General features: G+C 39.3%; 1 protein-coding gene across 1 annotated transcript in view; it reads right to left on the reverse strand.

Moving 5' to 3' along the window:
- Window positions 1-439: 439 nt before the first annotated feature.
- Window positions 440-24,931, reverse strand: part of LOC106484203 (glutathione hydrolase-like YwrD proenzyme) — a 45,819-nt gene continuing 21,327 nt past the window's right edge. The window contains 11 exon segments of the mRNA XM_067302213.1: window positions 440-1,053; window positions 2,062-2,146; window positions 3,247-3,394; window positions 3,396-3,415; window positions 5,321-5,483; window positions 7,221-7,392; window positions 7,971-8,058; window positions 12,521-12,673; window positions 19,621-19,827; window positions 20,868-21,021; window positions 22,611-22,764. Of these exon segments, the coding sequence (XP_067158314.1) occupies window positions 809-1,053; window positions 2,062-2,146; window positions 3,247-3,394; window positions 3,396-3,415; window positions 5,321-5,483; window positions 7,221-7,392; window positions 7,971-8,058; window positions 12,521-12,673; window positions 19,621-19,827; window positions 20,868-21,021; window positions 22,611-22,764 (1,589 nt within the window). The 3' untranslated portion in view covers window positions 440-808.

The following is a 24,931-nucleotide window of genomic DNA, read 5'->3' on the forward strand; positions in this document are numbered from 1 at the left end:
TGGATATTGCAGAGCATTTGCTTGCAAATCTTTCAGGATCAGTACTAACTGGACAGCACATATTGCAAGCAGAAGAACAAATCAGACATGTGCACAAGACCCTTGAAAGATGATTTCTTACACTGTACTCCCACCCTTCCATTAAGCACTAAATCACAACACTGAAGTTAATTTAACCGTATACACTCAGTGCACTATATTTTTACTGAAAGCTGGTCCTTAAAACAGCTGTCAAACATATAGCCAGATCTCTTATAGTGATGTTCCTCTGACAGGCATGTCAAGACCCCAGAAATGCTATATGAATGTAGCAACACAACATTAATCAAAACCAATAAAAAAAAAAACTACCATAAAAAAATAAGAATACAAAAGATCCTTTTTAATCTGAGCAACATTTAATGCAGAAAAGCAGCAGAAAATGAACATTTAACACCTGTTGGTTTTTTTCACTCATTCTTAGTCATGTCTTTTTTTTAAAGGGAACATACTAGAACAATACAACCAATAATAGCCAATGTATGCATATACAATGTATGGATATACAAAACATCTGTCTGCCGGATGGTACCTGTACTACACACAGTGCTCTAGTGCTGCTACTCCTGCCACTAGATACTTCTAACTCACACATGCAGGGCCATTCCTATGAACTACAGTTTGGTTTGGAGGGTGGGAACAACTTGGTCCCTGAATTAGAAGAAATTTTATATTCCTTGGAACTATAATTGCAACTAAGTATTCATGTCATCAGTGTACCTACACATGAAAATTAATGCTGCAGCATCACACACATGTTCATTCCAGACTAGTACCCCATGGCGCAGCCATCTCCTCGGGGGTCAGATCCTGCCCACAGGATATTCTGCAAGTGCTTGGAGGACAAAGTGCCCCAAGATTGCCACCAGTCCCCTTTAGCGATAATCTGGCCACGACCAAACAGGCTTCTGTTGTGCCCACTGATGGGCCACCGGCTCCAGTGACCTCTGGCTCTCAAATCTTCTGCAACAGCTCGTGAAATACCATCTTCAAGTGACAGATGCCACCTGCCTTCTGCATAAGAAGAGAGTGCTCTGTAACAGCTGAGACAAGAACAATACACTCTGGAATAATTAGTAGGAACTGAATTAAAGCATCATCCCCACTGAGTCAAACCACAAAGGCTTCAATGGGAGTGGAATTTGGTTCAGGTGCTAGTTCCAAAAGAGAGATCTACCAGGAAGAGGGCTACCACATGGTAATTCAGAAAAGGAAGTAGGACAGCTTCTTCCTTTTAAACATCTTCACAGCAGATGACAGTCTTTGCACTCTCCAAGCACAAAGACAGACAAAACAAAAAAAAATTACTAGAAAAGGAAACGTCCTCAAAAGGTGAGGACAAAAATCACAGCCCTTCCCTATCAGATGAACTGAGTCATGTGACACTACACCCCCCACCCCAGAGGCCCTGTCTCTGGGGAAACTTCAGTCATGTCAAAAATAACATTGGCCTGTCAGGCAAAACACCTCTGGGATTGTTTTTTGTATTACACTCCAACATCTCCCAACGTGTTATCAGTTATACTCTGCCCTAAGGTGAAGTCACAGGGCTTACTGCTGTGCTAACTGAGAGCTACTCAGGTGCATGGAATGGGCTGAAGAAAAATTAGAATGTGTCCTGTGGAACCATTGCAATTACAAAGACATTACAGAGCTCTTTATATACAGACTTCATAAGAGGGCTGCTGATTAATCCACCATATGAATTATGCACAATGAATATACACACACACATATATAAGACTATCACAAGAATGAGACTCCATTCCACCTCACAGAAAAATTGTTTTATTTCAGATTATGCTCTAGCAAGCAAAATGCTCCTTTACTTTTACCAGTAGGCCTGGCAACAGCAGATAAGTACTTGGGTATATAACCACCGGTTCTCCACGACAGACACATATGCTGCTGAGAATTGCTGGTTGCATGGTGCTCACAATCACTTCTGTCACTATATCTGTACTATGATTGGGAACTCCTGGCCTAACAATTTACTCTGCAAGCAATAAATTAAGATCATACCTTCCTTGGAATAGTTCAAGCAAAACCGGGCTGCGTCTAAGGCTTGTTGAGGATTCATCCCAAACTCCAACATATTTAGTAGCACCTTTAGAAAGAATAAACACAGTTCTACAATAAGGTAGGCTGTGTATAATAAAATAATTAATCTCATGAAATATTTTTGACCCTTTACAGGAAGACTCCCTATTTGCAAAGAAGCTATCTTTGTGGTAACTATTTTAAATTCAACTTGAGAGGTCTGATTTTTTTTTCTTGTAGAAGTTTAATGCAGAAACCTTAATGTTTACAAAGTCAAGGGCTTGTCAATAACTGGAAACAGAGGCTGAAGAAGAAGAAATTTGCTCCTATGTTCTATACTGTCCTATTCACGATTCTCTATGCTCTAATGAAAATACACCTCTAGGCTCTACAGGAAAGGCAATGCTCATGTAAGACACAACAGGAGCTACAGAAGAAAAAGGATTTTCCTGCAGCCCCTCAAAGCACCACAAAGGGAAGGAAACAGGAACAGGATTACTGTAGCGAGCAAGACAGATGTACAAAGAGCAGACTAAATTTAATCCAGCTCTTCACCATATCTGCTTTGGCTATGTATTTTTTAACTATTTGCAAGCCTGTGTTACCTCCCATCTTCTATCAGCAGGGACTATCAATAGACACATTAAACTGAAGAGAGATGACTGCACCTAAGGAGAGTGCAAAAACAGTAACAGAAGTGGTTATAGCCTCCATCTTGCATTCTCTGATGAAAGAATCCAACTCTTCAGACAGCTCTGGTGCATCATCCTCTCATCCCTCTCACTTATATTTTCTGTGCATCACTAGCACATTCCACAGCAGTAACCAAACAGAACAGAAACACACATTTCCTCCCCAAATTTCCCTTTAGGAAATCTAGAGCTATGGATGCGAAATTTGTTTCCACAAATATTCTGCAACTGCTATTTTGATATTTACCAATAAGGGGATTCAGTGCCTCCTTTTTTAACACTAGAAAATAAGTAAATACACTAGCAAACACACGTCATTTGATCAAGCAACAACACACAAAGATCAAGGTAGGAGGGCTCAGTGTGACTGAAGGTTTCTACAGCCTGCCCTGAGAGTTCTGCAATAATCATCTCTCCAGAGGAAAAGCTGTGAAACCCTCCATTTGTCAACAGACGGACAAAAATCAAATGTTACCTGTACATGTCCTTGGGGTTGCATGAACCCTCCCATCACTCCGAAGGAGCACAGAAGTTCCTCACTGTCTGCAGCGGTCGCTAGGGCAGGAATGATAGTGTGATATGGACGTTTCCCTGGTGCAAGGCAGTTTAGATGGCTGCTAGAGGGAAAAGTTAGCTCCTCTATTCTGCAAAAACAAACGAACAAATAAAAAAACCCATAATATACCTAATATAACAAAACTGACGAGATTGTTAAACATCATCTATCTAGTTGAAAGAACATAGTTTACAGCAATTGTGCATGACAGTCAACAAGACTGATCTGATTAGCTAATCTGTGATTATAACATCTGAGATGGCACATGGTGTCCCTGACTGTACACAGAAGTGGGCAGGATTGAGGGCAGCCTGCAAAACAGTCAATGGGGGAAAATGTGTTTAACTTGGAAAACAAAAACAAACAAAAAAACCTCACACAACAACAACAACACTATTTAACTCTACATGCAGAGTTAAAATATTGCAGATGAGCTTCAAACACAGTGGTAAGTTTCCTAAAAACAGAAGGTGTTTATGTTTCTGATTAGTACATACAAAAGGTTTATATATTACACACACACTTTCATTCAACCTGTACAGAAAATCTTTGGGAAATAAGCACAACTGTATGGCCCTTAAGATATGACTTTTACCCGTACCAACAGGAATTAACTAGCTACTACACAGATATAAAGAAATACATACTGCCATTTTCCATTTTGCAGGAAGTCACTTTCTTCACAAAAAGAGCTTTGCAGATTAAGATAGATTACTTCAGTTATAAAAATTACGTTGATGCAGAAGTGTCTAAACAGTACATCACTAAGTAACATACAAATTTAAGATGCTATTAAAGTTTATCATTAGCAACTCAATCTCGTTATTTCAGGACTCCGAATGAATGAATGTTGCCAAGGCAATAAATATTTAGATTATTTTTTTCCTCAAGAACAAAGTTTGAGAACTTGTTTTCTATGCCAAACCTTTATTGCTATTGATCTTTGACAATGAGTGGTTGGGTGCAATTTCTGCTGCATTTCATATTTTAAAAATACATCTACTTTTAATTATGTTTGATGAAAAGAGAACCATGCAAACTGCTCTGCTCAGTTTTCAGGCCACCCCTCTATCTGTGTGAAAGGGGAGCAAACAAGGAAAAAGAAGTGGGGGGGTTATATATAGCAACAGAACATCTCCAAAGAGATGAGCACAGAAATTGAGTGAGGACAAGAATTTCCCCATTGTGAAAAGCACATAACAGAACAAATCCCATTCCCATATGAATGTTTAACTGGTACAAAGGTTATACAATAGTAATCCAAGAAACATCAGACATTTCCACTTTCTCCCTCCGAATGACAAGAGGAACTATAGTTTCCAAGCTCACCTTACAAAGGACTCAGAACAAGCTTCCTAATTCTTCCTCCCACCCCGTAAACATAATTTTCAATGTTATCTCCACCGGTGGTATACAAGGTTCTATACAAACAAGTTACTGAGTACACAGTTGTCACTGTGATATAATAACCTTGCACTGCTGAAGCAGGCACTTTTAAGTACCTTGAAAGCCATGGAAGACATTGCTATCTTCCCCTGACTTAAGAAAAGGCTCAGCTATGGTCACAGCACCCCATACATAATTTCACTGTCTTTGTCTAGTTCTGTACAGACACAAGGCTGACCTCCTGAGGCAAATGAAGGTGTACAACAATCTCTCTCTTTGGAGTCAGGCACTGAACCAACAAATGACATCAGTCCGTCCTCTCTCCTGGAACCTTTCATCCACTATACAGAACAAGAACACATGCAAGAGGCTGGAACTCCACCTCTGCTCTCCTCCTGCACAAAGAAGGCTTTGTTTAAAAAAAAGAAAAAAAAAAGTTCATTTCTTAGTCAGAAAGAGTTTAACAAAAACAGAGACTACACATTAAGAAAATCTGAAAACTAACTATCCTATCCTGAAAGAAGAGTACAGCTTGGACTCTCTGATTATCTTCCCAGATTGTCTTCACACATACTAGAACATGCTATATTGGGAAATATCTTCTCACTTGTAGAGTAAATCCACAGCCATCTGGTACCAGTCCTGTACCAAAGCCCATGTAGTTGCTATTGATGAAAGAACAGGCATTGCCTTGAGTATCCACCACAGTGAAGTAGACTGTATCTGTTCCTAACGGCAAAACATCTTCAGAACTAAGTTTGTCACTGGCTCTGAAACACAGAAAATATTAACATTAGCACACACCAAAATGTAGCTCGGTTAAAAATAAGTCACTGCATATCTACAAGACGTAATTCACCCCCTCTTGTGAACCACCCTACTGGAACCAGAGGGGTTATTCATACATACAAATGACAAGAATATGATCCTAATCCATACTTGCTTTATTAAAGCAAAGAGCTGGATTAGTCTAGCCTCCTTATACTAGTACAAAAATGGAGAAAATTTAACGAGACTTAATCCAAACTGATAAACCAAATCATAATCTGAACTAAACATGATAGAGCAAGTTTCAGAGGGATACTTTGAAATGACAGATGTTATCATATGAAAAAAAAGCACTGGATGGATCCAAAGTCCTCTTATAGTCATGTAATGCCGATATCAATACAGCATTTCTACTTTATAACTAATATTTGGTTAAGCTCAAACACAATCCTGCCAATAAACTAAAGTAAACACACCTATCTAAAATACACAAAAACAGACTAACACACACTGGTACTTACACACACATGGGAATTTCTACGTGTGCATGAGTAATCACTGTGCTCTTCGGACTTTTGTCATTTTCCTTCAGTAAGGTTAGCATAGTACAAAATATTTTAAAATGACTTTTAGCTACTCAAGACATTGCTAAGCATGAACCCTACTGAGTTTGACAGGACTGCAAACCTCATTAGTCTAAAAACTTCATTTCTGCCCTTCTAATGCACCAATGAAACAAAACATTGAATATAATGAACAGTCTTAAAGACTGACTGGTAAGGAAGCAGAGCCATGTGCAGAGCATGTTTGAAAGGCTTTACTGCAGTGTTCATCTGTTCTTGGATTCACCTCCCACTTTCTGCTCCACACATTCACAAACAAGAGTGCATTTCCTGCCATACTGAATTCTCAGCTGGAGGCAGAAATTCAGGGCACTGATGTTTGCTATGGAGAACAGCGGAACTCTTCAGAGAGCTGCAGCCATCTTCGATAGCTGATAGGGCCTCTCCTCTCCCCTCTGCCAAAGGGAAGGATTCTGATGGCACTGCATTTTTCTGCCTCTGGTGATACAAACCAGGACTAAAGAAATCATTAGTTGAAAGAGGCACAGACACCTACAGATATATGAAGTTTCAGTAAATCTGGGTTTTGCTGCAGCTTCCATACAGTTCTCTGATCACACTGATGGAGATCAAAAGTTGGAGGCAAATTTTTCTCTCTCTCTCTCTCTTCCCCCCCCCCCCCCCCCCCAGTTCCCTGGTTATCCAAGTAAAATTTTTAGTCTTATTCTTATGCAGGAGAAAAATATCAAGCAGTCATTATGGGGTTATTTTTGAAATTAAATCTCTTAAAATATATATTTTTAATTAGTTTAAGACATCAGCACAGCTCTTTTAGTTCTATAATTTTAGTTTAAAATGCGCAGACTAATTGTTTCTAATAAGTCTTTACTATGATATATCAATTGTTATTTGCTTGCTTTCTACTATTGCCCTTCATCTTTCAGATACAGTTTTTGAAAGTAAAACTGTATACATCGGCTAATAATGAACACACATTTTTGAGCCCAAAAAATTAACAGAGGCAGACATATTTCAAACAAAACAACTCTGTAGGAAGTCTAAAGACCATCATATGTAAAGAAATAAACGAAAATCTCCAGTAACTGAGCTCCTCCAATATTACAGAGTGCACTTGCATGCCTAATCCATGAATGCAAGCAAGGAAAGAAGAAATACCTTTGTAAATTTATTAGTCGAGAACACTCTTTAGCATAGGTTTTGGACAGAAGTTCTTTTGTAGGTACCAGAACTTTATCAGGGTCTGCACAGAATGAGAAAGCATCAGTGAAGCTGAGTTTCATGGCCTCAATCAGCACATGCAAGTAGTCAGCTGTATTATGACCCATGACTGAAAGTAGCAACAACAAAAAGACAATTGCATTAGACTTACCAGACGTCTTTTAAAACTTCTGGCATTACTGCATAAAGAACACTGAGCACCCAGACATTATTCAAAAAATTTATTGAAGTTAAGGTATTGATTTAGTCATATTGTTCACAGCACTGAACACACAGTAGTTAACAATGAAGAATTTTGAAAAGCTTGTTTATAAAAAGGCTGTTTATATAAGGCTGCTATAAAAATCAGTTAAATCATACTAGAGATTTTCTTTGAAGCTTATACTGTAATTTGCAAAACAGAATATTTTCGACATAAAAATGAGAAGTCTTTCATACTAAAAAGACTTTTCTCCAATAATCCTGTTTTACTATGCAATATATTAAAAAACCTATCCATTGTACAGTTTATTTAAATCAAAATCATGCCTTCTGACTGGGCTTTTATGAGGATTTTCCTCAGAACCAGAAATTGCTGAGAATTTTTACAGATTCATTCTTCTGTGTCTGAATCACACTTTCAGAAATGGCCAGACTTGAAAAAGAAACGCATACTATCAAAACACATGACTGGACAAAAAGCCATACCTTTAACATCAAAATTTTCCAAAATGTTTAGGGCCATCAAAGCTGTGATTCCTTGTCCATTTGGAGGTATTTCCCAAACATTCACACCCTACAGAAGGGGGAAAAAAAAAAAAAAGATTTTTTTTTTCTGCTTTAAACAACTAAAAAGAGAACATTATTAAAAATTTATATTAAAAACAGCGTAGAAGGCAGGTATTTCTTCAGGACAGGAAAAAAAAAACTTCTGAACAATAAGACATTGCCTTTCCTTGCTCCTCTTCTCCTATTCCATCTTTTAGTATAAGATATGGATATTATAAATTAGCACAGTATTCTGCTACAGCAATTAGCACAGCAATGCAACCCACTGCCAAAAGGCCAGTGTTAGATAGTGGTAATACTATTATTATCACTACATGGGATGAAATCTTGATCCTTCACACAGAACAGATCTCAACTGCAGATTAATTAGATACACACTTCTCATAATGCATTTGAAGGATACTCAGTACTTGGTGCAGTCAGTGTCATGTTGTGACCTTTGTTTTTGCCTCATATTCCCAAGAGCTGAAAAAGCTCTAAACCTGTCTGCAGCAGAATGTGTGAGTCAAAGAGAGGTTTGTGAGAGGCATGTAAAAATATGAAAAGGACTCTTCTGCCTTCAGCACCAGATCTGTAGGCCTCCTGTCAAAAGAATAAGAGCCTAGACCACAAGAGTACTTGCTCATAAGGGGACATCAGGGGAAGTAAGATGCCCTGTAAATCCTGCCAAATGTGTATGTGCCTAAACTTCTGCTTTGCTGGACACCTGTTATCAGTCAGAGTCCTAATCACCAAGATGCAACTTTCTGGGCTAGCTGCTCCTTCTCTGCAGCCCAGTGTGTCTTGAACCCTTTTGTTACTTCAGGTGGCACATGAGACAAGGATCAAGTAGAAGGCACTCCCAGCAAGATCAGCGTACTCCCTACTGCTAAAGGGCTTCACGGAATAAGAGATGTGGATTTAAACCTCCTCAGGCTGAGAAAGGCCTGTGACTTTTCTCATGTTGTAGAGGCATTCTAATGATCTACTGCTCAGAAGTGGACACCACAACTTTTTGTAGTGCTGTGCTCCAAAACCAGTGATCTCTGCACCGGTTTTAAAAGGCATCTGAGGGAAAGGAAGGTGTTCAGCCTCTGAATCCTGATTTGCCACAGCCTCCTAAATTCCCTCTCTCCCCTTTGATGGGATCAAGACATTGCCTACTCCTGCTCCCCACCAACAACATACTTTACAGCCAACTTAGAAGCCACCTGCTACTGTGAAATCCAACCCAGCGCAAGCACAAGCTCTTACCCTCACTGCTGTCAGCCCTGCTGTGGGCAGCCATGGTTCCCAGCTCAGGCACTCTGAAACCCAGCTGTAAGTTCGTGTCAGTTCTGAAGCCCCTTTCCAGATCTAGCCATAAACCATGTCAAGAGAGATCAAGCAATTTCATGATTCTTCCAGCATACGTCAGCTTGGCAACCTAGGCACTGGCTCAACAGAGTATGTGTAAAAATGGATCAAATGTTTCAAATACCACAGGCTTACACCTTCTGAGCATTAAAGTAAACATCTCCTTCTAACACTGAGATAATCCAAATTATCTTGCTAAACCTACAAGTATCTCATACGGTTCAATGTCTGCTTCCAAAGCTGCTAAGTATGTTTTGGTTTCAGTATTACCTAGTACACAGATTTTCCTGCTTTGAAATCAGGAAGTTAATTAACCCAACAGGCAAGCCCATTAGTCCTAAGAGCCTGTCCTATATTCCTTAACTTGGACACAATTCCTATTGATGTCACTAAGAAGTTTCCTCGAGTAAAGGCTACAGGCATGGGCCTGCACATAGCCAGGTATTTCCAAACAGTCTCTGTGAGCCATGCTGGGCACATCTGCTCATTTCTATATTTAAAAATATTGCTCAATAGGTAAGGGGTGTGCCGCTGCATGGCTAATAACTTTTTTCTGCAAGACCTGGATTAGAAGGAATGCTTCCTCTTGGAGGGGGGGGAGGAGGGGGGAGACACATTAAAATATTACTGTGTCTAAAAGGTGGGAGTACACCCACCAAGGCAGAGTACACTGACCTACCTACTCAGACAATGCAAGTAGTAACTTCTTTCCTGGCAAGAATATGAACCTTCCCATTTCTCACACATTCTGCAACCCAACTATCTTTTCAATAATACTCTCAGCATAAAACAGAACTATAAGAGTTTTAGCAAGTATGAACAATATTAGATAGTATAACTAGGCAAAGCTAGAACATCTAGTCATCCAGAAATCCAAAATGAAACTTTGCTCTTCTACGCATAATACTTATGAGGCTATACCTATACATACGGTCATATCCTATTACCTGCCTTATCCTTACCTATTGAGTAAAAGCACTCCAACTGAAAAATGACTTAGGAGCAAACCCTGCGTATCAGATGCCCTAGCAGATTCTGTAGAACTTAACAGACTAGTGTTTTATTTTCTTATAGTAACAATAATGGAAAAAACAACATATGTTGCAACAATTGTTTGTGTAAGTGACAGAATGGCATGTTGTCAAGGATAATGGCTGGGACAGTCAAGAAAGACAAAGATTTTCTTCAAAATCTATATTTAAGTTTTCAGTATTTATTGCTCTTTAAAGACTAACAACAGTTTGGAAAATACTGGTCTCTACATCATTATATGCATCACCAAACTGAACCAGCACTAAGAAAGAATCACTTCTAAGGGCTGTCAGCAGTATTAAAAAGATTGTTTTCAAGCTGAATAAGGAGAAATAACCACTGAGTACAGACCATGAAGATTGGCAGCATATTTCCTATCATTTGACTCAATAAACCCAAACCTAGTATACTCCTATCAACTGCTGTCAGCATAACGTGGCCGAACAAGCACAGGAACCCCTCGAAGAATACTATGGCCTACATAATGCAAGAGTCAGAGCAGATGAGCAGCGTCATCAGGACAGCTAAAGCTTCAAAGTCATTACCCAAGACTGCAGAGGTAACAGGGAGGAGAGAAAGGTTTCTGCATGAGGGCCATAAGAGTTTCTTGAGGCTGAAGACTTTCATTAACAGGGCAATATACAGCCTTATTCAACACATACTTTTGATCCCTTGTAACATTCCCATCTAGGTGTTCATCAGACAAAATATATGCAAAAACAGCTTGTAGCAGAAATGCAGAGCTGGAAAGATAGGAAGGTCCAAGTGCGGCCTCATGGTGCAAAGCAGTGGAGAATATTTCAGCTAACACTGAAGTACATGGGAAGGAAGGAAAGAGGGGAGGCATCTGCCAGCATTTTTATTATGCTCATGTGGTCATGGCACAAGAGCAGGTAGTGGGACAAAGGAAATCTTCCTTGAGATGAACTAGCAGGGAAACCTCAATTTCATTCCTGTTTGTGCTGTGCAACAGGAAACTTGCTCTGAAGTGTGAAACAACTGGATATGACAACTGTAAACAAATGAAAACCAGTGTGCACTATACAGTATTATGTTGTGAAAAACATCTTTGAGATGGGGAAAGAGAGAGCCCATCTTTCCTAATGCTTCCTTTCAACTCTGTTCAACTCAGCAAAGTGCCTAAAAGAAAAGCATCTGCTTCTGCACCTGGTTTCAGCAATTTCGCTAGCCTTTTGCTTGTAGAATCTGTCTTAATTTTTGGAGAAAATTCAGTGGGAAATTTAGGGAGAGACTAAAGATATCAGAATGCGTGCAGAAAGTTGACTACATTCTATATCTGAAGGAGAGGGATTCATTTCTTGGTCAAACTCCAGTTTGCTTACTACTTTGAAAAAAGACCTGTCAGAGAAAGCTTATCAGGCAAACTGGCTACACCCACTCTGAATCTACAACAAAATTGCTTTGCCCTGTACATAGGAGATGTTTACTAGCTGGAAAAAAGTCTCAAGGCAACTGACCTCTCCCCTCTCACTCTGGTCCAACACCTTCCCCTCTCTCTCCCAGCAATAATAATGCAGCTCAGCAAAAGTTCTGACTCTTTCAGAAAGCTATGGAAGCATAAAAAGAGAAGTTCTCTCTTTCCCATTGTGAACTACACCTAATTTTTTTTTAAATACTAATTTTCCACTACTCCAATATTCTTCTACTTCTTAAAAGCTCACTCGTTTGCAGGGTTTTTGCATGTTGATGCATTTGAATCAAGCTAACAAACCGAAGCATCCACAAGTATCAACAGTTAAAATCAATGTCTAAATTTAAGTTCTAAATTCATTAGCTAACAAAAAAAAAAAAAAAAAAAAAAAAAAAAAAAAAAAAAAAAAGATATTTTACCATATCAGATCTATACACTTTCAAAATTTCTACAGGCAAATAGCAAGCACACAGCTAACGAGCAACTGTAACACTGTATGTCTAACAGCCACAGGTATGGAGATAACTGGGTTACTAATGCACATAAGACATCTACGCATACATATATGCATTTGGCAGCCCCAGTTGTGTAGGGCTGCGGGGTGCAGCTAACCAAAATAAAAAATATGCCACAAACTCAGCCAGTCTCAGGGAAAGAGCTGTCCACATACCCTGTAATTTGTGAAAATTGGTTTGACCTCATCGCTGGTGTGGCTTTTGACATCTTCTAAATCCATCACTCCTCCGTGCCTCTGAACCGTTTCTACAATAGCAGCTGCAATCCGACCTTCATAAAAGCCCTTCTTGCCAAATCTTGCCAGCTCCTGAAAGGGAAATAAAATGTCATCAGGTAAGAATAACCTTACAGGATAATCTGTGTTAAAGACATTTAAAAGTTACATAATTTCAATGATTTAGGTGAGCTTGTAAGCAAGATGCATAAACTCCCCAAAACAGTAGTGTGCCAATTTTGTTCCTAGGCAATAAACTAAGCAAGCAATCATCATGCTACCAAAATGACATTTTCCCTTCAAAAGAAGGCAAGTTTAACGCGTTCTTTTTGGTTACTTTGAAGACTTTCTAGTTTGGTTCAACTCTTTTTTAAGAATGCATAAATACTCCAATTGCAATTCATAATTAAAGTTTGTTGCAGTTCACATACCAAACCCCAAAGATTTCAATTGGAGTACTGGGATATTCAGCACCTTGAAATTTAGGACACCTATTCAATTGCCCGAATAGCAATTATCGATGATTAATTTTAGAACTCCAAGTTTGACAACACTGCCCTTAAATTCTCCCCAGTTATAAAACAGGAATGCAACTTGCATCACAGAAAGGTAGGGAGATTTAATGTTCATACTAGTTTGTGATGCTTCGACAAGTGGCATTTTATGAAGTGAAATGGCTTATTAAAACACTAAGGGAAAAATCATGTGAGCTAGTGACTTCTATTTAAAGACAAACCGCGAAAAAGAAAAGCATTATCAGAACACACGGGTTTTGACAAAGTCAAAGTCTGCTGCACTTGAAGACACCCTGTTCTATCTGTGACTGTAAGTGTAGCTTTGAGCAAAAAAGGGAACAGCTATGCAAACACACTTCCAAAAATTTAATCCTGCTCTTGAATTCTTGAGGAATGGCCATTTTACCCTATATACACACATAGATAAAATGACTTAACACATTTCAGTGTTACTGTCAACATTTACTGAATGAGGTCTACACTCAAAGGGACTGGCAAATCAGTAAAAGCATGAGAATAGAAAGATGAAGCTGAATATAAAGAAGTCATTGTATTGAGATGATACTTCACATAGCAGGTTGGGGAGCTTTGAGTTATTATAGATAATTATATTGCAAATATATACAATACTTTTATTCAAAAAAGACAAGGGTGTGAGAGCTACTAAAGCACTTGCACAAGGTCACACATTGACGAGCTGAAAAGAATCCCATGGTCATGTAAATGAAACACAGCCCAGTGTGCTATTACGACACATCTTGGTGATGATGATATAAAATAATTTACCCTGATACAACTAAGCTATAAGTCTTACTGAGGCTTTGAAATACATTCACCATTAAAAAAGCATTTATATATATTTTTTTTCCAGTGGAAAACAGAATAGGACACCTGGTTAAATTTGAAAGTAGTATTCCCAGCTGCTCTAGATGGTGCAATGATGAGTCACCAACAAATTAACAAAAATGCAACAATAAAACCAGTAGTTCACCAACACAGAACTTGAAACTATTAAAATAAATCCTTAGTACCAAATACGTAAGTCCATTCTTGGTTTCCAAAACAACCCCAGGCTGCTAATAGCCAGAAAGGGAAAACAGGAGCAGAGACACACCTTAAAAAGAATTTAAAAATATAGCCCACCTCTACATTAGGCAAAGTAAAGCAGGAGACCCTAATACAATGGGCTTCTGCCATTTTCCAAAGAGGTATCCTGCTGCTTGTCCATATCTTGCACGAATTTTGCTAAACCTAATGCTGACATATATTTTAACCACGAGCAAATCTGACTCTGGAACCCAAGCTAAGACACTACTCACATAAACCATTGCTTGAGGCTGTCCCTTCCCAGGGCAGGGAAAGTCTGACAGCATTTCGGGAGGCCATCTTCCAGGCAAACTAGCTACCATGCTGTACACTCACCTCCATTCCTTCAGCAACCATGAAGAAAAAAGCTTAGGTCAGCCTTATTTGCTCTGTGATTCCCTAATGATGGGGGGGGGAAAGCAGAAGAGGGCTGCTCATGGATTTTTACCCCTGCTCACACTACACAGAACACAAACGTCTAGGACTTCAGAGGGGTTGAAAAAAGTGTCTTAAGAACACTGCAACTTACATATTCCCACCATCAGCAGACCTGTTGGGTTTTATTTTATCTTCTTGAAAAGCACTGGGAACAATTTACACCTGAACATGTCCAGGGATACCTCTTGTGAGCAAGAACTGGAAGCAGCTCAGTGTTATTACTGTGGCCTCAATACTGCATGAGTCAACAGCAAACTCCCTGCATCCAGCTGTTCTCACTCACAGTCATTCTGAAGAAGCTGAATCCCATCACAGTCAGCAGCTTCCTCCTGACTAGAAGCCATGTTAGTTAGACCAGACTCAGATTTCCTGTCCAGAACAAGTTGTAGCCAACATTGCCCAGTTCTAACTTAAACTCACAGAGAATAAACGAATGTGATTGGAAATACCTGTCTTAATGCAAACAACTAACCAAAAAACTTTAATGTTACTGATTATTGATTAATGTTACTGCATGGAGAGGCCCAATAGTTAGCTGTACAGTCTTAAGATGCAATTTAGCAGTTGATTTAACCTGATCTAAGGGTAAGTTGTTGCTGCAGATTCAGTCCTGTTCTCCATGTGCAGCCATACATTCCTGTCTCTTCCCTGATGTTGGTCCTTGCATTCCTGTGGCCTTGCATGGGCTGGATCAGAGAACTAACCTGTCTGAAAAGCACCCCAGTGGAGGTGGAAATAATAATAATAAAAAAAGTAAATAAACAACTAGTTTCAGCCAGATCAGTCCCTTGATCCACCGCACAGACGAATAGGCGTTACTGTCAATAAGCCAGTACCACGCCTCCTCCTTTTGGTGGTGGTCAAAGCCTAGATGGGCACCAGCCAGCTGCCAAATTGCATCCTCAGTCACAGCAAAGAGGCTGAGCTCTGCTGCTCTAACCACTGAAACGTAACTGCTGGAAGCCAGTATCCAGGCACAACTGAGGAAAGCAGCCATTACATTCCCCTTTACAAGAAACTAAATTTCCATTCTATTTGTTAAAGTATTAAAAACATAACAAAGGGAGAAGGGGGAGGAAAACAAAGAAGTTGAACTGACTAGCAGAGAGAACAACAGTCTATAAACCATTCTGGTGTTTTTTCAAATCCCTGTTTCTGGAACAGACAGGTGCCTTCTTCAGTATTTCTCTTATCGACATCTCTTGCTCACAGAAAGATTACAATGTGTTGCCCTCCCTGATCTTGTACACAGTTCTGTTCCCTCTGTGGCTGGACATCGAGGATAATGATTTCACAGAGACAAGTGGTATCTTTAATTTCAAAAAAACAGATGAATGAGCTGATCAAATCATCAGGAATTGAAATCCTAGTGGGACTGCAACAAAACTGATATGCCATGTCTTTTTCCCGGTTCAGGAAACTGCAAGGTTGAGCCAGCAGCCTTACAGATTTCATTTCCCCCAACTGTTTGGCTTTCCCTACTCTAGAGCCCACACCGAATGTTAAAAGCGCCAGGATTCACTGAGGCTTCTTTTTGACAGGCTAAGACCAGTTGGTTCTTCAGAAAAAACGTACGAGCAGGAACTCTAATTCCTTCATTCCCACTTGTCTTTCTGTAATTGAAGAGTGCCAGGAGGAAGTCAGTAAGAGGTGCGGTCCGCACTACCACAGGTTTGCATCACTGTCTGCACGTACGGGAGACAGGCTTGGACACTGGTAACAGCCAGGGGGACAGCGCGTGAAACAAAGCAGGAGAGAGGGGATGGGAAAGCAGCACATCTCACAGGTTCAGCTGATCTCCGGCACTGGTGGTAGAAGGAGGGACAGGCAAAATACAGATTAAGAAACAGGTATGAAAGAAGTGAAGTACGAAATCTAAGGGTTGCTACAGTCCCTTGACCTCAGGCCAACTTCAAAAGGGTCAGGATATTTTTCAAAATGAGATACAGACAACTAGAATTATTTCTAGTTTATATCACTGTCAGCAAGACCAGGATTAGGCTCTCAATCTTAATGCTTGCACTGGTAGGGTCCACCACAGCCTTTACACAAAGACGAATGCAGCAGAAACGCCACACCTGTAAGGGCCACACAGAGCACTCTATCCCAGACACCTGGCATTAAGGGAGGAGATGCATCAGCTCTCAAAACAATATGGGAGTGTCCCGAAAGTAACAGGGTACAGGCTGGTACCACACCATTAAATATTAACACAGGTGATAACTAATCAACGCAAGCCGAGTCAGCTCTTTCCTGAAACAACTTTAACCATTTACAAAAAAAGAGGTTTAACTAATTGGGTCTAAACACATGAATTATTTTATGACATGCCATATTCTAGTTTTGAGAGGAAAGCATATATGAAAAAAGATCAGAGTTTTATTTTACTTTTTGAAATAAAATGTTTTTGTCCATACCTGAGCTGGCAATTTTTACAGTTTTATGAACAAACCTGTTGTTGCATTCAACACTGGATTACTTCCCATGCCTTCCAAAACAAAACAAAACAAAAAACCCAAACCAAAACCCAAAACCCACAAATGCTATGTCTCTGAAAAAAACAACATCCTGGTAAACTTCTGTCTGGGCCTTGTAATAGCACGGTAATTGACTTCAAACTTGAAGCAGAAACAGGGGCAAGGGTTTTTTTTAATCATAGAATGCATTAACGGTTACCTAGCTCTAGTCACACTAGTAAATACAATATAATTTCACAGCACATTTCTAAGAAAGAAAACAAAAGAGCAACGCATTTTGTTTCCTACAGCTGAAATCTTGTATGTGTTTTTAGCATGGATGAACTGGCACATCAATAGGCTCTCACTCTCAATTAGCTACTTGTTTTGGCTGACATTTGGTTCTCAGCAACCTGTAACATTACATTCCCTACACAACAAGGTTAAGTGCCTATATTTATCTGTTCAGGATATGGAAATTTATGGTAGTTGCCCACTTATTACTAAATAGAAAGGCCTATCTCCCACCCACTTCAGTCTTACATTTATTTAAACTAAGTTAGCCAGGAAGCAGAAAGAGTTGCCATGGAAATAAAACTAATTTAACATAGGCTCCTGCAAAACCTCCATTAATTAACCTATTTACAGTAAAACCACTTCTCCTTTCATTAAATGCAGTCTATATCATTCCTACAACACAGTAGCAAAAATACAGCTGCTGTTCACTTCCTGTATATCCCATGCTTCAGGGATTCAATAACACAGTCTTGCATCATTTTTTAGACTTCATGACAGAGCTTAAATTGAAGTTAAGTGATGAACTGGAGTTCACAATCTCTGCCAACTTTGAGCACAGGAGTGAAGCTCCATCTATAAAATCAAATATAATTTGTTCCTGCAAAAGCAATAAAGATTCCTCTTCTGTTTGTTTTTAAACAGAAAGACCTAGTTTAGAATACATTTAAAATTTGTTTTCACTTCTGAAATCCAAAATTAATCCAATATTTTAAAAACGTATCTTGAATGTTTTCAATAACAATGTGGATAAAATAAAATGGTCCATTTGAAATCTCATGAAATAAAAGAAACTTTAAAGTACAGAATATAATAAAAGATAAATTTGTGAAATAGTTAACATATTCCAACTCCGCTCCTGAGAGGATACTAGGATACTACACCTGAAAACCAGATAGGCTTTCTACAAGAAAATAACTGGTTATTCTATTTCAAGTTGGGATAAACTTTGCCTGAAAAAAAGACAGCTAAATGAAGGAACAGCTAGAATCCTTTTGTTTAGTAATAATTCAGCAACAGAGCCCTGTCCAGACACTACATAGTAATGAGTAGAACTATGCCATAAGGACAGATAGAGCATACAGAACTTTTCAGTGGAAAGGATTATTTGAATTTAATGTGGATGTAGTTACCAACAGTATAATTCTACTCCCAGCCTGGAAAATTTGATAACAACAAATCAATAATTACCAGCCACAAACTATGTAGTACAAAACAGTTCATATGCCTCAGACCATCTGGATGCCTATTTACAGAGCAACCAAATTGTTGCTGTACCTACTGCTGATTTCATGACTGCACAGAGCTGTGGGCATGAGCATAAGATGATCTGGTGGAGGGTGAGGGAGGAGGAGGAAAGACACACCCCTCGCATGAACGATCTGGAAACAGGAATAAGGTAAACTTTCCAAAGCTGCAACAACAAAGGGAGAACTATGGGACAAAGAAGTTTGGAGAAGGGGCGTGGGGGCGCTTTCCTCTCCTCCTTCCAATACTCTAGCCAAGAAATCTGGGCTAATAAAAAGTAGTCATTCTGATAACAGCAGTAGCATGTCACATCCTTGCCTCCATGGGCTTTTCTTTGGATAGTACAGTACCTGCTGTCTCTGCATGGGGATGTCAACAGGTTGCATACAATTCACATCACACCCAAGATTTTATACTGTATTTTTCAATCAGTTCATAACAAAGTAACATTTAAATTTGTATAGAACTGGTGTGAAAATAGACTTACCATTGCATGAGCTGTCTCATTTTTTAATCTGACTTATTTGTTGACTGAGAGATCTATGAGCAACTACAACAGTGCAAAGGCAAATATACTCAAATTCTGGTCTCTGCTACAGGAGTGACTAAGGAGTAAATTCACTGCAGATAAAGACACAAACATGTAGTCACATGTTCATAAGGACAAGCACTCTAAGAGCCTATGCAGCCTAATGATGACATCAGGAAGTACAAAGACTACAAGGTCAAGCCACTAGCAATTTGAGGCATGGTGGGCAAAATCATCTCATAGAAATCATGCACTGTCTTAACTGTGGGTGAAGAAAGATTTGGGTAAGACAACTCAATCTCACATTTCTTCTGCAACAAGGCTTCCACAGAAGTCAGTGAGAACCCTGGATACAAACAGGATATCTAACTAGATCCTTAATGTATAACTAAAAATTAAACATTTTATTTATTCTGAAGAACAAAGCAAAATGACTCACAATTGTTTTGGGTATCCCCAAAGTGCATTCCTTACTTTAAAAGTGTTAGCCAAAAAGGGATTGGAGAAAACCTGTCCATGCAGTGGTGCCTGGCCATCAATGAGTAACTCCTTCCCATGCTTGTTTCCAAGTGACTGGAGAATATGAGCATCACGTTTCCAGTGATAGGCAGTAATCTCTGCCACAGGGAAACCTCTTTCAGCCAGTTCAATAGCAGGCTGTAGCAGCTGTCCGATAGAGAGCTAAGAAAGAAGATCAGGAAAGGATTGCAATATTATTTTTGAATTACTGAAATTACAATACATTCCCATACAGCAAAATTTTACGTGAGCTTGACTTACACAACACACTTCCCCTAGAGGCAAATAATTTGTATACAACCAGATCCATGGAGGTACTTGCATGACTTCTGGGGTTTTCTTAGGAAATAAGCCCACGCTCTCCAAATCCCAAACATTCAGCACATGAGCACAGTAACAGCATACATTAACATTGCACTTTGCCTGAAAAACATACTTGCAATACTGTCTTTAATGTTATAAATCAGAACAGTTTTATAGATTCTGACTATTATTTTACCTATGCAATGAGTACTTATGACAAAGCTAACGAACCTATGCCTGCTCAGGGAAACTATTTTTCCAGCCTTATCTTCTTGCTGACAATACTGAGTGCAACATTATTGGAAGCTCCATCTTGACTACTCAAAGCACCCACCAGACTTTCCTGCTAGAATCAAATGGTATCAAAATCATCAACTGCAACAGCATGTGGTAGTACAAAATGGTGTCAATTACGTTAAGTAACTTGTTAGCCTGTTGTCTGAAACACTACCAAGCACTAAACCCCACATACATAGCATTCTTTTTAAAATTCATTTAAATATATACCATCAAGTTTGCAGACAAAAATGTGGAAGCTACCATTTTTTTCTGAAGTTAAAAGAACTCAAGACAGCCTCAAACCACAAGCTCAAATCTCCCCACCTAGTCTGGATCCTGAGCTATTTTTGTAATGGGTCAAAACTTCAAAGGATGAACAAGAGCCAAAAGCTGGATGAATAATGTTTGCACTCAAGTCCCTCTGTCATTAATATTGTCCTTCTGTGGGTTAAAAGTACATTAAAAGAAAGATGCTGGATTAAATATCTTAATATTTTATAACATTTTAGTAAAACCCTAGCTTTATTAAAAAAAATCATAATCCCACTCGCAGCATATTTGTTTATACTGGGAATTTATAAGAACTTGAAGGTGTATTGGGCATTTTCATTTAGCTTCACCTTTTTACTTCCGTACAGAGAAACGGCATCACACCAGCCAGCTGCTGCACCAGGCACTGTGATATTATGGGCATGAAGTGGAGGAAGAGGATTTGCTTCATCAAACCCTTGTTCTTTCAAGAGCTCAATAGTCAGTGCCCTTGGAGACCTGCCACTGCAAAGCAATCAGAAGCACATATATAACACGACAAAGGAAACAGGCTGCTGGTCATATGCCAAAAGAGCATAAATATTGGTCCAAGTACTGCATGACAGTGGTTCCGATGCCTTCATTTCTATCATGTGATATGTGAAATCCTGATCCTTCATGTTGCTGCTGGAATATTTAGTGTTTCCATCCTCTCTCATCTCCCACTAACAAAATGGGAACATAAAGGGCACCTGGACGAATATTCTTTTCAGATCCCCAAGGTCCTGTCAAGCTAAAAATCCAACTGGCTGCTTCCTTTTTAACTTCTTCATTTTTGCTATCAGAGGAGCTCAATGTGGAAGAAAATACTCTTCTCTCTTCAGTCATGAAAATCTCTCTTTTGAACAGAATTCAAATAGAAGGAAGTTAAACAAACAACTAAAGAGGAAATGAGGTGTAAATATGGACTCTAACCCCTTTCTTAACAAACATGTCCCCAGTGAAATCAGCATGGGAGATGAACTAGCCAGCTCAAAACATGTTTGTTGTTATGAGGATGATAAAAATAAGGCATTAAACATCCAAGCCTCACAGCAAATTGATTAAAATGCACTCAGTAAATGATAAATATTCTGGCTGTCAATCAAAAGCTGTACAGAATCTCCTCTAAGTACAGGAGACAGCCTAGAAGATGAGATCCATGGCAATTCTTAAATTCAAACAAATTGAAAACCATACTAGTCTCTGGAATTTGATCCACAAAGTAAATAGGAATGATCTATTGCCAATTACACAAAAAGTAGTTCTCCCGTCTTTCTCCAATCTGCCTCCCTCTACAATCTACAGTTTATGATCCATAAGGAGAACTGCTCTCTTTTCAGATAGATGATCTGGAAGTATAACTGAACCTATTTCATTCAGGTATTCCAGGTATCAATAACGTAACAGCTCAGGATGAACATCTTTTTCACCCTAGGAATCTTTTCCTGCAAACCAGGGTTCTTTACTTTTCTCTGAGACACATGAACCATTTGCACATAAGGGATTTTAGAGCAAGGATGTCTGTAAGGCAGACACACCCCTTATAGCAGATGGGTTGGGAGGAGCAACAGAGCTACAGGGCCACAATTATACCATTTCAGCAGAGCACACAAACAATCAGCTGGACAACACAAAAGGAGGATCCCAAGCCAAGAAGCAGGGATGTAACTGGAGAAACACTCACTTCAAGACTGATGCACAGCCCCACATCTCCTTACTACCACAGAAGCCCATATGGTATTGAAGAGCTAGCATACTGGGAATGCTGTTTGTCAGCAACACAAACAAGCAGCAGAAATTTAAGAGCTAGTTCTCCCTTACCTCCTCCCCTCCCCCCACCCTTCACCAAGTCTAGAAAGAAAGATCTGAAAGACAGTTATTCTGGGCCAGAGTAAAAGCAAAACAACTCTATTTAAACTTGCAGCATTATTCCTGCTTTCACTTGGAGCCATTTAGGCCATAAATTGTTCCTAGGTACAGTGAGTTAATGAATTCACAGGAGCACTTTCCTCTCAATTGCACTGGTATTTAGCACAGGAGAGGATTGCCCAGGCTTTATCTTTGGAACTTACCTTCCGTTAAGACCATGCACGCGCTTTGTGTTTGCATCATAGTAAAGACAGAAGCAATCTCCACCTACGCCAGTGCTGACAGGTTCAGTGACATTGAGGGCAGCAGCTACAGCCACAGCAGCGTCTACTGCATTCCCACCATTCTTTAAAGTATCTGCAATAGAGATGTCTATCAAAACCTGAGCAGTCTGAAAGTCCCCTGGAAAGGTGGGGGGGTGGGAAACCTGTCCAACCAGTACGTGATCAGGTAATAAGGGTTTGAGCGGTTCCAGATGCAAAGAAGGAACTTCCAGGTTCAGAGACAGAAGTTGTGAAAACTTCTTAGTTTAAAGATGTTTGTTCTTGTGGAAGATACAAAAGTATGAGAATCTTAGTATGTAAGGAGAAACAAAGATAGAAAAAAACCCTGCTGGAAACAACAATACAAACATTAAAATCTGCCTCCACTGAACCTGGTGGCAATTCGTGCTACGTACTTCAACGTGTAACCAAGATTTCACTCAAGCAACAGTAATTTCAATTTCTCATGTTTTCAGGGCTTTGCAGAACTGGCACAAATGTCATTTATAACTGAAATTTTCTTGTGAAACATCAGCTGCACTGTCTGCCAGAAAAAGAAATTACAAGCAGACCAAAGCATGAAAACCACTGTGCTTAAAGGCAGAATACATATGGAGGCACACTGCATATTGTTGCATTCTTCAGAAATGCACTGTGTCACAACGAACACTACAAGGCTCTGAAGACATATGGTTAGTGAGCAACAGGTATGTTTATTCCAAGAAAGAAGAGGAAGTTTACACAAAATCAATAGCAGTGATAGCATCCAATGAAGCTTCCCCTACAAGGCAGGAAAACCAGTTTATTCACTAGAAGAATAAAATTAGAAACATGAGGCAAATTTATCTATTTCTCAAGCTTAAAGAAAACGACATGGTTTTCACTGGCTACTTCTTGCTCAAATATCTAATTCTGTAATGTCAAGAGGAAGAAGAAAATCTAAATTATACTCAACAAGAGAATGAAGATGTGAGACAGACAGTTGTGCACTCAAGGTGGCAGGAAGAATTTGTAACTGTAGACAGTCACAAGGTTGTGGAAATAATTCTGATTTTTATCTGTGCGTTTTGACAAAAATTAGAGCAAAACTAGAAAATACATACACATACACACAGAAATAATTAACAGGCAATCCTAAATGAACCAGTTCCTTTTTTCTCCTCTTTTGGAAATTACCTCAGGTGGGATTTTTAGATATCAGTACTAATTATTAATTGTATTTCAGCGCTATTTATATGGCCCACAGTAGGATTGACACTCCTTTGTTTTCTCTTTCAGGGATTGTGGTTTACAAAAAAAGGATTTTGAGTAATATGTAACAAAACATATTTTCTGCAAAGGAACTCCAAAAATAAATCTTACAAGACTAAACAAATATAACAATAATAAAAAGAGGCATTACTTACTTAAAGTAATGGAAATCTGAGAAGCATCAGAGATTTCTTAGTGGCCACACACCTAGCTGGTACAGGTTGACAGTTACCTAATGGCCCCATTGTTAAAGAAAGTCTTGAGGAGAATGAAGGACTGGTTTTATTAAAACCGTAACAGATGTTCCATGTAGAAAAGGAAGCCTGAAGGCATTTGTGGGAGAAGCTGGTGAACGGGCAATGGAGGAGGTGCGATCTTTGGTAAAATGGAAAGTAACACAACATGATTAAAAAACAGTAAGACAGCAAAGAAGTATAAAGCTGAGTTACAGCAAAACTGTAAAAGTCCAATTTGTATGTAAAATAAATTTCTGTACCATTTTTCATCAATCGTAGCTAAATCAAGACTTTTGATGCCACTTAAAACTGTCAGCACAGGAAACAAAGCCAGGCTTCTTTCGGTTCTAATATATCTCCCTGCCCACTTCTCTTAACAAATACCTTTCATTGGCATGCTTTGCTTTTCTATATTCACAATGATATTAATGTGCAACTTAAAATACCACCTGTGCCAAGCTACATCTGGCACAAGTTCTTATCTGAACAGAAATGTCAAGAACAGAACAAAGGTCAAAAAAGATACTAGGGAAGCTGTGTACGTTACTAGTCTGTCCTCAGAGATGAGTGGGATGTCCAGCAGCTGGGGGTGTTATAGGAAAAGACTGTGAAAGGGAAGCCCACAATACCTGGTTTTCTCTTATACATTTTTCCCCTGTCTGCTTTCACGTGCCTCACCACACAGCTAGCCCTGAGATTTGATGGAGAAGTCTGTGGAGAGAAAAGGGAATGAATTTCTCCTGTGTCAAAGCTGTGGATAGCTGTGTGATGGCT

The sequence above is a fragment of the Apteryx mantelli genome, chromosome 9 (assembly GCF_036417845.1).
Source record: "Apteryx mantelli isolate bAptMan1 chromosome 9, bAptMan1.hap1, whole genome shotgun sequence".
In the NCBI taxonomy this organism is placed as follows: domain Eukaryota; kingdom Metazoa; phylum Chordata; class Aves; order Apterygiformes; family Apterygidae; genus Apteryx; species Apteryx mantelli.